At 41.6% G+C, this 12859-nt stretch overlaps 1 protein-coding gene across 1 annotated transcript in view; it reads left to right on the plus strand.

Moving 5' to 3' along the window:
- Positions 1-6573, plus strand: part of Nalcn (sodium leak channel, non selective) — a 211162-nt gene extending 204589 nt beyond the window's left edge. The window contains exons 40-43 of the mRNA XM_013022975.1: positions 1110-1260; positions 2512-2661; positions 5382-5499; positions 6322-6573. Coding sequence (XP_012878429.1) covers positions 1110-1260; positions 2512-2661; positions 5382-5499; positions 6322-6518 — 616 coding nt within the window. The 3' untranslated portion in view covers positions 6519-6573. The remainder of the gene's footprint in view (positions 1-1109; positions 1261-2511; positions 2662-5381; positions 5500-6321) is intronic.
- Positions 6574-12859: the final 6286 nt, after the last annotated feature.

The following is a 12859-nucleotide window of genomic DNA, read 5'->3' on the forward strand; positions in this document are numbered from 1 at the left end:
TGTTGCAAATTTTGGGAGCACTCAGGTGTGCAAAAGTATACAGTAGCTATGAGATGAACAAAGACTGGATCTGAATAGGAAGGATCCTAGGCATAGTTCCCCAAAGTCATCTATTTTATCTCCCACTGTCCATTTCTTCCTTGAACAAGCTAAAAGCCAGTAAAAGATGCATCCAAAAATTCATGTGAATGGCCAAGAATGTTAGATCTCAGGAGGTGAGACTTTGCTCAGTGGCAAATTATTTTTAGGTTGACTATGAGACACATAGACATACTGTTGTCACTAGTAATTAGCATCCAGCCTCTGTGAGCACAGTGGTGAATTCAACACAAACAGATCCAGACAACATTTGTGGAGGCAGTGTTGCCCCTCCCTGTTCTTCTAACCTAGGTCATAATACAAACAGTTGCATAAGGATCACGTTTTTGTTGAGCAGAAGATGGGAAGAGCAAATGCAGTTTTTCCTTCCATGATGGAAAGAGATTTAGCAAAGAAGAAAAGCTCAGTGTCCCTGTTCCTCAGAAAGCCCTCATGTCATGGCTTGGTGAATCTCATCTGACAGTACGAGGCTGAATGCAAACCTGGGATGCTGGGACTGAACCACACCGAAGTGCGCCATGTTGCTGGATGAGTCTGTGTTCTCTTGTGATTGTGGACCACGCAGCTGTGACGTGCTGTGTGGCATTATACTACCCTCTGGTCCCTGATGCAGCTGTGTTAACTTCACTCGCCACTATCCGATGACCTTGAGCCAGGAGCTAAATGGGAGCGAATGTTCAGTTCTGCTTTTGTATCTTCTAAAATTAATAAGGAAGACACGGAAGACTAGATGAGGTAAATACAGGACAGGGACCCAGGCAAGCCCAACTCACATACTAACCATCACCATATGTCGCTGAACAGATATTAACTGGCTTCAGCACTCAGTAAAACAGGAACCAGGACTGCTCTGGTACTATAACCAGACCTACTCAGATAAGGGATGGGGCTAAAATGTTATACTGGTTGGATTGAGTAATGATGTGCTCTCTGGGTTCTGAAACATCTAAGGATCTAAAGCTATGTAAATTAGATCTGAGATGCTGCTGTAACCCCCCCCCTCCTCCCAGCATGCTCTCCTACCGCTCTGTGGATATCCGGAAGAGCCTGCAGCTGGAGGAGCTGCTTGCTCGCGAGCAGCTGGAGTACACCATAGAGGAGGAGGTGGCCAAACAGACCATCCGCATGTGGCTGAAGAAGTGTCTGAAGCGCATCCGGGCTGTGAGTGCACCCCACACCCCACACGTGTGGATATATGGGCAAAAAGAAAGTCTCACCACCTCCTCCTCCCTTACCCCTGTCCTTTTAGCTACATCAGCCATCCTCACCACATCCAGGACCACAGTCAATGCTGCTGCAAACCTTCTCCCAGTTTGAATCCAGCATGTTTTCTTTAGCTGAGTGCTTAATGTGTTTCTGTGTAGCCATATTTTAGAAATATTACAGAAAGCTTCAAAGAGAAGCTGATAGATTCTAAAACATTTATGATCTTCGTTTACTAAACTGTACAAAATTCTAAAAAACACCTGCTGAGACTGAATGTATGGAAAGTGCTTCTACGTGCTTCTAAGAAATTCCATCATGTAGCTTATAGTTGATACTGTTGCTTTATCTCTAAAGACCACCTCTCATGGGATTTTAATGGTCTATTGCTACATCCTGAACTATAAGCTTCCAAGAGCCTTTGACTTTTAAATTAACGAATATATACTATCTTGGTATACGGTGTGTCTACAGTGAGTATTTCTATTCAGTATTGACTTTTGTGAATGTTTTTTACTTATGCTTCACATACAGAGAAGAAAATAGAATTCATCACTAAATAATTAATATATGACAAATTATATATATATATATATATATATATTCAAAATTCCAACAACAACCACAGAAATATGACAGAGGGAAAAGGCTCCCAGAGGAATGAAACTCCCATCCGAGCAATTAGTATAAGGCCAGTTGCCCACTGAGGTCCAGTGCTGCTGTCTACTACGGCCTTCCCAGCTCCAGGGAGCCCAGGAGTCCCCTACAGGCCCTGAGAGAATACAAGGATTTCTGGCTTGGAGCCACGACAGACCAGCTGCTGAACTGGCCTACTGGATGAGCACAATCCAGAAAAGGGAGTAACTTCCCTTTTCCACACCAAGGCTCTTTCCCTCTTGCAACTTTCAGGGAAGAAAAGACTAACATTGGTTTGATGATCATACATTAAAATAAGAAGGGAAAAACTAGAGCAACCGCATTAGTCATTTTAAATAACACATCAACGACCCGCAACAAGCCTAACTAAGCCTTCTTTTACATCTGTCTGATTGATTAGAGAAACTAGTTCAGGGTCCTTAGATGGAGGGTCCTAAGAAGTCAGCCATCCTAGATTCCTTTGGAGAGGGAAGAAGAAAATTTGACTTGAGTGAGTGGGGAAGAAGTACTGGTTTTCTTTTCCCTTACTGAAAGACCACCATGTTCCCATAGAAACAGCAGCAATCCTGCAGTATTATCCACAGCCTGAGAGAGAGCCAGCAGCAAGAGCTGAGCAGGTTCCTGAATCCTCCCAGCATTGAGACCACTCAGCCCAGTGAGGACGCACACGCCAACAGTCAGGATCACAATACACAACCTGAGGTAGGTATGACATGAAGGTTCCTAGGTAGTCTGTGGGGTTGATTTTTTAGCAATAACAACAAAAAGAGAAATCGGTTCTACTTACATAGCCGTGTCCATGCAGGTTTGTTTTGGTTTTACCATTCAGGACTCGGTTGAGGTAACTTACAAAAACCCTGATTTGAATAGTAAGATGTTCATCATCTTTCCTCACCATTATAACATACCTGAGATTCAACTAAAAATGAGAAAAGGCGCTTGCATCATTGCTCCGGGACTTGAGCTGAGGTAATACAACATGGTGGAAGTACAGGGCATACATGCTGCTTGCTCTTTGGAGGCTCTGAAACAAGACAGCAAGAAGGGGATTGAGTACCAACATCTCCTTCAAGGGCATGCACCCCAGTGCCCTAGCCTTCCATTAGGTCTCACCTCTTACAGGTGCTGCCAGCTTCGAGTATCATTAGTCTTAGACTAAGCATTCAACATGTGGCTTTTAGGGGGCATTCAAGATCCAAAATACAGTACCTAGATACCATTAAGTGTTAATGGCCTGAGTATTGTTGTTGTTTTAGACTTTGTCTAAAAGGTTAATATCACCTCTGAGGGTGGAACTGGAAGCTGGAAATAGCGTCTGCCTCAGAATTAGCATGGTTTGCATGCTCTTTCTTCTCCTCGGCAAGTCGTAGACATTTGCAGTAAAATCAGCACAAATGTTTTCATAGCCCCTTCAATAATCAGGCTCACGGAGGATTTGTCCTTTCTTAACTGCACATCACGGAAGCATATGGAATCAGAAATATGGCGTGAGGAGCTTCTATTTACCAAACCCAGTCTATTTTTACTTCTACACTCAATCTACACAACTATAAAGAATGGCAGGAGCATTGCTCAGCATCCCGGGGGGACTGTGCCGTGAGGAGCAGCTGGCAGGGAGCTCCCGCCCCTTTACGAGGCTGCAGTAATGACTGGAATAGGACTCGAGGGAGCTTATCTGGCATTCTGCAGAGCCCCAACACCCCTGGAATCATGGCTTGGAGCAGCACAGTCAGGGCTCAGAGAGACACTCGGAAGCGTCAAGTTCCATGGCCTGCTGGGGAGCTCCAGAGGCTCGCTTTTGCCCTGCCTCAGTCTGGAGTGAGTCCATGCTGTCACTTTCTTCCCCAGCATGAAGAAATCACCTGCTTCTGTCTGCTTCACACACAGTCAGGAATGGGGACAGGACCCTGAGACAGGACCAACATGACAGGGGAAAGTAATGATTGCAGAGTTCTGACATTAAAAGTCCAAGAAATATCCCAAAAGCCAAGAGAGGGAATACTAAGGCAAGGTGAAGACTAAAGTGTTGACTAAGGAAGTAATAAGTGAAACGGAGACTAACTAAAGTGTCTGGGAGACATCAGTCTGATATTCATCAGCTTTGTTCTCTGTGGGTACATGGTTCTGTGATGAAACACTTTTCTTTCTTTTATTTTTTTTTGTGTGTGGGGGGGGTCAAGTCATGGGGCTTGAACTCTCGGCCTGGGCACTGTCCCTCAGCTCTTCAGCTCAAGGCTAGCGCTCTACCACTTGAGACACAGCGCCACTTCTGGTTTTCTGCTAGTTTATTGAAGATAAGAGTTTTACTACCTGGGCTGGCTTTGAACGGCAATCCTCAGATCTCAGCCTCCTTAGTAGCTAGGATTACAGATGTGAGCCACTGGCCCCCAGCTGAAACACTTTTCTTTTGAGTTTCATGTTTCCTGCTCTAGGCTCCCCAAATTGGCCACTCCTCACCCGCTTCCTTCCTACACTGCCACCATCCCTGTTTGCCAGCCAAGGTAGAAAAGGTCCAGGCATCTTCAAGTATGAAGGGAAAGAGTAGTAGGTACTGCTTAGGAATAACAAAGGAAAGGTCCTACCTAAAGGACTGGGTCATGTTGCTGTGTGCTGGTGGCCCAGTGGCTTTCCTCAACAGCTTTTGCCACACTTTCATGTCTCCTTTCCCTCTTGTTAACACTGTTCCTCCCCTTTATTCTTCCTATTTGTTTTCCTGCCATGCTTTCCCCTTCTCATTACAAAATGAAGAGTCCAGACTAGGGACTGAGAAGGAAGATCATAGTAAGAGCCATAACTTCTTCTGTGAGATCAATTTTTTTAACATCTACACGAGAGTGAACAAAGCTTACTCAGTATCTGTTTTTCTGTGCCTGACTGACTTCATTCAACATGATGTCCTCCAGTTCCATCCACACTGATAGGTTCTGGAGTTCTATAGCACAATAGGATGACTACAGTCTACCACAAGGTCTGAAAATATGTCAGCATAAGTAGAAGCCAAGTATCAGTGGCTCATGTCTGTAATCCTAAGTACTCAAGAGGCTGCAATCCAGAGTGGTGGTTCATGGCCAACACAGGCAGAAAAATCCACAGGACTCCATCTCTAAAACAAGAAGTCAGACTGGAGTTGTGGCTCAAATGCTGTAATGCCAGTCATGAACAAAGAAGCAAAAAGAGAGTGCAAGGTTTTGAGTTCATACTCCCGCACCTGCCAAATTATAGATAAATAAATAAATTCAAAAAAGTCCAAGGCTGTAGAAATAATAAGTATTTGAGGAGGTGGAAATACTAATTACCCTGACTTTGTCATTATACATTATAAATTATACTGTATCCCATAAATACCTACAAATACTTTGTATTGAATTGAAAAAAACATAAAATAAGAAGTTATAACTTAATTCCTCCCCCCCCCCCACCAGACAAGCAGCCAGCAGCAGCTCCTGAGCCCTACTTTGTCAGACCGTGGAGGAAGCCAGCAAGGTGGAACAGAAATTGGAAAGCCCCAGAGGAAACTGGGACAGTGGCGGCTGCCATCTGGTACGTACATGGGTCCTTTCTCCGTCGGCGGATCATTGAAAACGTACTCAGCATGTTTTTGTGTATTTTGAGTCTTAGGTTTTAAGGTCTGTGTTAGTTGGCTTTTGTTGTTGCCAATACCCGAGATAATCCGCTTAAAAAGAGGAAATGTCGACTTTTGGCTTACCCAGCTGGAGTGTCATCACTGTCGTTGGTCCATGGCTTTTGGCCCTGTAGTGAAGCATCAGATCGTGGTGGGGACGTGTGGTGGGGGAAGTCATTCATCTCACCAAGGCCAGGAAGCAAAGAGAAAGAGGAAGAGATTGATGTTCCCCATTCTCCTTCCAGGGCAAATTCCCCTGGGTTTAGAGATGTGAACTTGTTGATGACAACGTTATCTACAGGTTATTGAGTCGACATCTAAACCCTTGACTTGGAGATCTTCAGCCACATAGTTTCCATATGCTCATTGCTCCTTTCTCTCAACTACAATACGCCTCCTTGTCCTTTATTGATTACTTTTATATGTAAATGCGAATCCTTACCAATGACACATATTTCTATGGCATTTGTGTTTACCCAAATTGTTAGTCTCATTTTCTAGTTTATAATTAGCTCAAAGTGAAAAGGCCCAGTAACGTGTTTTTTCCAACTCTTCATAAGCATAGTTTAAAAATCTACGATAAAGAACTAAATGTTGGAAGGGTTTCTCATAGAATATTGAGCAGTAGGACTTAGGAGACAAAAGAGCAATGGATGGGGATAACATTGTTCGCCAGGAGGAACTGTTGTAGATGCCTGTTGTGGTACTACGTTGCTCAAGGGACTCTTATTAATCCACAGCACCAAGACCAACAAGCCAGCCAGATCAACCCCCAGTCAACACATGGTCGGGAGGGAGAACAACAATGAAATCAGTTGTATGCAAGATGAACCCAATGCCAGACACGGCTTCCTGTGGCTCCGAGGTTAAGAAGTGGTGGACAAGACAGCTGACCGTGGAGAGTGATGAAAGTGGTGATGACCTTCTAGACATTTAGATGGCAGAAGGAGGTCTAGTGGTGAAAATTCTGTTCTAATATTTCCCTTCATCCCCCAGTGAATAATTCATAGTCTATATACAATCTCATTCCAATTTGGCACAAGATTTTTTTAAACTGATTTTTGTCCAACCATAGAACAGTATAAAAATGGTTCTAACAATGCTGTATATGTGTGTGTGATGGATTATTATCATGTATTCAAGAAAATTTGGGACTAGGGATGTCCCTCAGTGGTCATGTGCTTGCCTAGCATGTACAAGACCCTGGGTTCAATCCCAGAACCATAAAAAAGAAAAAAATATATATCTAATGGAAGTATTGATAGTATTAAAAATTATACCAACAGCAGATAAAAATCATTTAAATATTCTATATAATCTGTCTGTGTGAACTGAAGTGTGTATTTATATGTACTCTTTGGCATTATCACTACCCCCAAAAGAGTGCTAAGCCCAAAGTGGCTGCTACTTGTGGTACAGAAGTTACAGCTTTGGTTTGCTTCCCCACCTACCCCCACCCCAATTTCCACTAGAAATATTTCTCTTGGGAGAATATATTATGTATGATTGATCTGAAAAGGTCAGCACTAAGCTCATGCTAAAATAATAGCAGTTTCACAAACTATAGATTCTGAATTTTTTAAGTATATTCTTTTTCTCATACAATTAAAAAATTGTGACAAGATATGAGAAACTAAAACAAATTGATTTCTGTCCTGTTACTCTAATGAAAATTTACCTAGTTCAAGAAAAGTCTCTATGCTGGTCCCAGACACTAACGGATGTAAAGCAAAAATGTAGATAAATCCCTTGGGACCATGGTGATCCAGAAGATGTTGTTTATTCGAAAGACTTGATAACAGAGATTCACAGAAAGGGTAAAACTAATTCAAATTATTTTAATATTTGCATGCATGTTATTTTTATTTCTTTTTTATTCTTGTTTGTTTTTTTGTACCAGTCCTGGGTCTTGAACTAAGAGCCTGGGCTCTGTCCCTGAGCTTTTGTGCTCAAGGATGGTGATCTACTACTTGAGCCACAGTTCCACTTCCAGATTTTTTGGTCTTTAATTGGTGATAAGATTTTTACAGACTTTTCTGCCTGGGTTGGCTTTGAACCATGATCCTCAGACCTCAGCCTTCTGAGTAGTAGGATTACAAGCATGAGCCACTGGTGCCCAACTGTTTCATTTCACACATAAGGTGCCATGAATTAGTAAAGAGTCCCAAGCTACCATCACTGTGTTATATTCAAAATGATTCCCTTCTACCATAATCTCTTGTGGAAAGAATGGTGCCCTGCAGAACTCTTGCTCCAAACTCATTTTGGTACCCCACAACCTAGCTTTATATTTTTTCACATATCAGTGGACTATGTCCTCAGGGAAAATTAGAAGTGAAAAATAATTACAAAATAATTATGGTTGGACTCTTGTGCTGGGTCAAATAAATAAATATTAATTTTGGCCTTAACTATATTATCATTATTATTATTGATTGGACATTTGTGGTTCAGGTTGACTTTTAACAGATCAATTATCTAAGAATTCTTTAACTCCTAGGTTACTTTCTAGTCTCCTTTTCTCTATTTAACATTCTCCAAATAGTCAAATATCACATTCCTTCTGTATGGAGAAGGTGACAGATCACAGTGATGGCCTGTCATTTATATGGTTAAGCTGTGACAATTCAAGCCAGTGTATCCAAAAGGATATTATTTGGTTTTATGTTCATTTAAAGTTTACTTTTTGTACATAAAAATAAATAATGAGTTTATAAAAGAGTGTATGCTGAATTGATCATTTTTCAATCTTATGCATGTGGAGAAGGGATCTAGGTAGCTGATAGTTTGCAAGTCTTATCATAAATATTGAGTTCATAATTGGTTGGCAAAAAACTCTGCCATTTATACTCATTCTGTGAGCCAGAACTTTCCTTTCCCCTTGGTACCAGGTAAGGCTGAATGAACACCCTGAGTCTTCAAGCCCACAGAGAAGCAGATGCACTTCCATGCCAGGACATGGGTCTGTACTGGTGTCTCATAAAAATACAATTATTTTCTTGGCACATTACACTTGAGCAAGACAGCTTCATTCTCACAAAACTGCCGAGCTCTTCCTAAGATGTCTGTAACTGATGCTCAGGGGAACATTATTGTTGCTCATTCTACAGTAGAGCAAGGACAGAATAGTCATGCATTTAAAGCCACAGAACCCTCCATGTTCAATTAAGTGAAGTAAACACATCTGGAGGGACTGGATCCTCTGATTTTCCTGATGTTGTCAGAACAGATGCAGGTCAGAGAAGATACATGCTGCCCCTCTTTAGATTTTACCCCTTGCTACATGAACAATATAGGGACACAGATGGGACAACATGGACTACAAATGTCTCTGGTCCTTAGAGAACCTGTCATCGCACCACCTATTGCCTTTAATTCAGGAGCCATAGGTCCAAGGGCATCTGAAAACCTGAGGGGTAGAATACTTTATATGGAGCTCCCAAAAGAGAATTGACCGCACATGCATTGCCCAATTCAAGCAGACCCAAAGGAAATCGGGTGAAAGCTGACAATGCTTACTCCATGTTTTGTGGTGGTTCTAGACCAATGCCCACATCACTAGGCACTGACTGCTTGTGCCCTGACTGGGATGAATGAAATAATGGCACCAAGGACAAAGATCACCATTATACAACCTTATACAAGAGCAGTTTCTTAACAGTCACCCGTTTATTTCCTCACTAGAAATGGCACACTAGAGATCTCAAGAGATCTCAAAAATTTAGCAAGGTAAAAGCAGAATAACACTACTAGGACTTGGGATGAAGATAAGAACTTGTCTTTCTCACACTCTTATGAATTGAACCACATACCCCCAAATATAGGTTGAAGTCACTGCCCCTGCCACCTATGAACGGGACCTTATTTTGAAGTAGGACATTTGCAGAGTTGATGTGGGCCCACACCAGAGCAGGGTATCTTAATCCAGTAAGGCTGAGGTTTTCTAAGAAGGGAACACTGGATGTGTCAGCACATGCCTTTGCTCCTCAGAGATAGAGATAAGAGGACCTCACAGCTCCAGGCAAGCCTGGACAGAAGTACAAGACACCCTACTTGAAACACAAACTAAGAGAAGGAAAAGGACTGGTGATGTAGCTCAAGTTGTAGAGCTCTTGCAAGCACAAGGTCCTGAGTTCAAACCTCAATATTTGAGACATACAGGAGAACACTGTGAAGACAGACATGAGGAAGAAGGCCACAAAAAGATGGAGGCCAAGATTGGAGTGCTGCCACCGTCCGGGGCTATGGGAAGCTGTGAAAAGCAAGGAAGTTTCCTCCCTACAGGTTTCAGAGGGAACACAGCCTCGACAAAACGTTGATATTTCAACTTCTAGTCAGCAATATTTTGAGGAAACAAATGTCTATTGTTTCCTGCCATTCAATTTGTGAAATCTTGCTATAGTAACTCTAGGATACTAACACACCCGAACTCACATCATCCCCCACAAAGTGGCCCAAATCAGGGCAGACGGATAGCTTAAGGGTCCCTGGTTATCAGGGTAATGGACATTATCAGGGTTCATGATAAAATGTAATCATTCCATAACACATAATACTTCCTGACCTTCAAAGAGAGATTACTAGATGATAAGTCAAGTAAATCCCATTAGAAGGGGACGATAGATGCTGATAAAATTCCTGAGGCCAAACAAGTTAATGCCAAGTCCTGATAACTAGGGGATTCATCTGGCAAGTAGAGCCCTACCTCCACCAACTACACGTGTGCACAAGACAAGAATGATAATCGATGACTTTACACTGACCTCTTAGCCCTATGGTACCTGGGACCTCGATTAGAGAAATTTCATTCTCTTTAAGAGCATATTAGATTTGCCTGTGGTACATAGCTTCACCTGTTAATCAACCTATCCATCAGAGAAAGGAAAGGCCACACCTGACACTGACCAGTTAAAACTCCTCCGGCCAAACAAATTACTGGGACTCTGGAGCCTTGCTTGAGCATCTGGTCCCTTACAGTATATTCCATTTTTCACTTTAATAACTTTTTATCATTCTCATAATAATTTGGGTCTTCTTTGAATTCTTTTCATACCAGGCAAAAGAATTGAGGTTTAGCTGTCAAAATATTTCCATATTATAAGATTTAGGTATATATATTTGTTTTTGTGACACATTATGAGGTTACTCTTCATTGAATTTCTGGTAACAAAATGAATGATAACAAGAGCCTGGTCTGACAAACACCAGTATAGATTACAGATCCTGTGTATTGGAGTAGGACCAATTTTTTACCTCCCAGATTTTTCTGGTTATTTTCTATGCAATCTTGCTTAAAAAAAAAAAGGCAGGAGAGGAAATTTAGTCACTCTTTTACTTGAGAGAGTCACAAAGGCTATTACTGAGGCTTAGTCTGAGCAAACCAGCAACAAATCATTAACCAGCTAACTATCTGCCCTTCCAGAATCTGCAGTTAGCCAGTTGTTGGTCTTTGGTTTTTTTTTTTTCAGCTTAGATTATGGTCAGGTTTGGAAATTTCCACAGGACAGGATTGAAATGGTGAGTTGATTTGGAGACAATTCTTTAATCAGCTCAACCGCCATGGAGAGCATTTCTATAAAATATCTTTATAGCAACACTCCAAAAATACACCCAAAAATTATTTGTTAGCATTCTCTTCTTACAATTTCCTCTTCTTCATTCAGCTTCTCCACAGGGTGACATCTGGGTAAAGAGATAGATATTTGAAAAGAAAGCATCCTGAAACTTTAGTGTTCCCTTTACTGTGAGTCTTTTGAGTCCCTCGTAGTGACTCTAAGTCAGAAAAATGTTGGCTTTGATCCCTTCAGGGATGTGTGAAAACAAGAATGCAGACGCTAACTTCAATGCAGTATTAGCTCCCAGTGGGAAGTGGCTACAGAAAGAAAGTGTACCTGTTCCCATAGCATTCCCTCTTAACTGGCTGGGTGTTCGGAGTTCTGCCACCTTGAGAAGCCTACCATAGAATGTTGGATTGCTGGGTTCTTGCCTTCTGCCTGGTACTGTCTAGGAGTCTTGGATTCTTTCTCTCCACCAAATAAAGCACTATGAGGCAGGAGAAATGGGATCAGAGGCAATGTTCATATGAAAGTAAGAGTGTCAGGGAAAACTGAGGAAAAGCCTCTTAGCTATTGACAGGTTGGTATAAGCCCTCCACTCAGACAGACTTCGGACCAGGAAGTCTACCTTTATGCCATTTGAAGTCTTACCCACCTGCTTCCCAGGCAAGAAGGAATAGGAAGTGAGTATACACTTTTCATTGTAAGAGAGTGAGAAGCGGGGCCTGGAAATCCATAGCCAGCAGTTGGCTTATAGATCTTTGTGAGTCTTAGCTGCTCTAACACCTGATCACTGAGATTCTTTTCCACACAGTTAATGTGAAGGGATTGTGGTGGGGGAAATGTCTAAGTATTCCATTCAGTGAAAACTGGTCAGAGAAGAATACTTCCTTTTTGCTTAATTTTGTTTGTTTTAGCTTGTATTTTCTTCTTGTTGACCCTCTCCTTCAAATTCTGTTGTAGGGTTCTCTAAAATGGCTATCTTCTTCTTCCTCCAGTTTCTCCTTTATATGTATGCATCACCATACGTTGCTTCTCCAAGCTTGATTTTTCCATGTACTTCTCCACAAACAAACCCCAAACATGATCTCTTTTAGCACTTCAAGCAACAAATTGTGTATATTTCTTACCTAGTTTTCTGTTTTAATTAGTTAAAAAAATAGAATTATGTATGTTCCTTTTGTGATTTGTGTCTATAGATCCAAAAGAATTTAAATCAGGGTCTTAAAGGAACAAATGGACATGTCTCTTCAAGGTATTTGTATGTCTCTTCATATTTTATGACAATATTTATCAAAAAAACCCACAAAGTAGAAGCAACCCAAATGTCTGTGGGTGAATGAATGGGCAAACACAATGTGGTTAATACACACAATGAGATGTAATATAGCTTTTTAAAAAAGCAAATTCTGACACATGCTATCACATTAATGAATCTTGAGATTATTCTAAGTGAAATAAACCAGTTACAAAAGTACATATACTATATGATTTTAGCTTACCAGGTGAAGGACTTACCTCTCCCCATCTTGGCCCAATCTTCTTATGTTTCTAAAGATGGAGTATGAAAGATTGACTCCCCAACCCTATTGCACAAGATATGTGCAGACTGCTTTATGCAAGCAGGACAATTCACCTAAGCCTGGCTGTCAACATTCCATTGTGGGCATAACCGAAAGTCCCCACCTCCCCAGCCCTAATAACCTTTCTGATAAACTCTGTC

The sequence above is a fragment of the Dipodomys ordii genome, unplaced genomic scaffold, assembly GCF_000151885.1.
Source record: "Dipodomys ordii isolate 6190 unplaced genomic scaffold, Dord_2.0 Scaffold65, whole genome shotgun sequence".
NCBI classification, from domain to species: Eukaryota; Metazoa; Chordata; class Mammalia; order Rodentia; family Heteromyidae; genus Dipodomys; species Dipodomys ordii.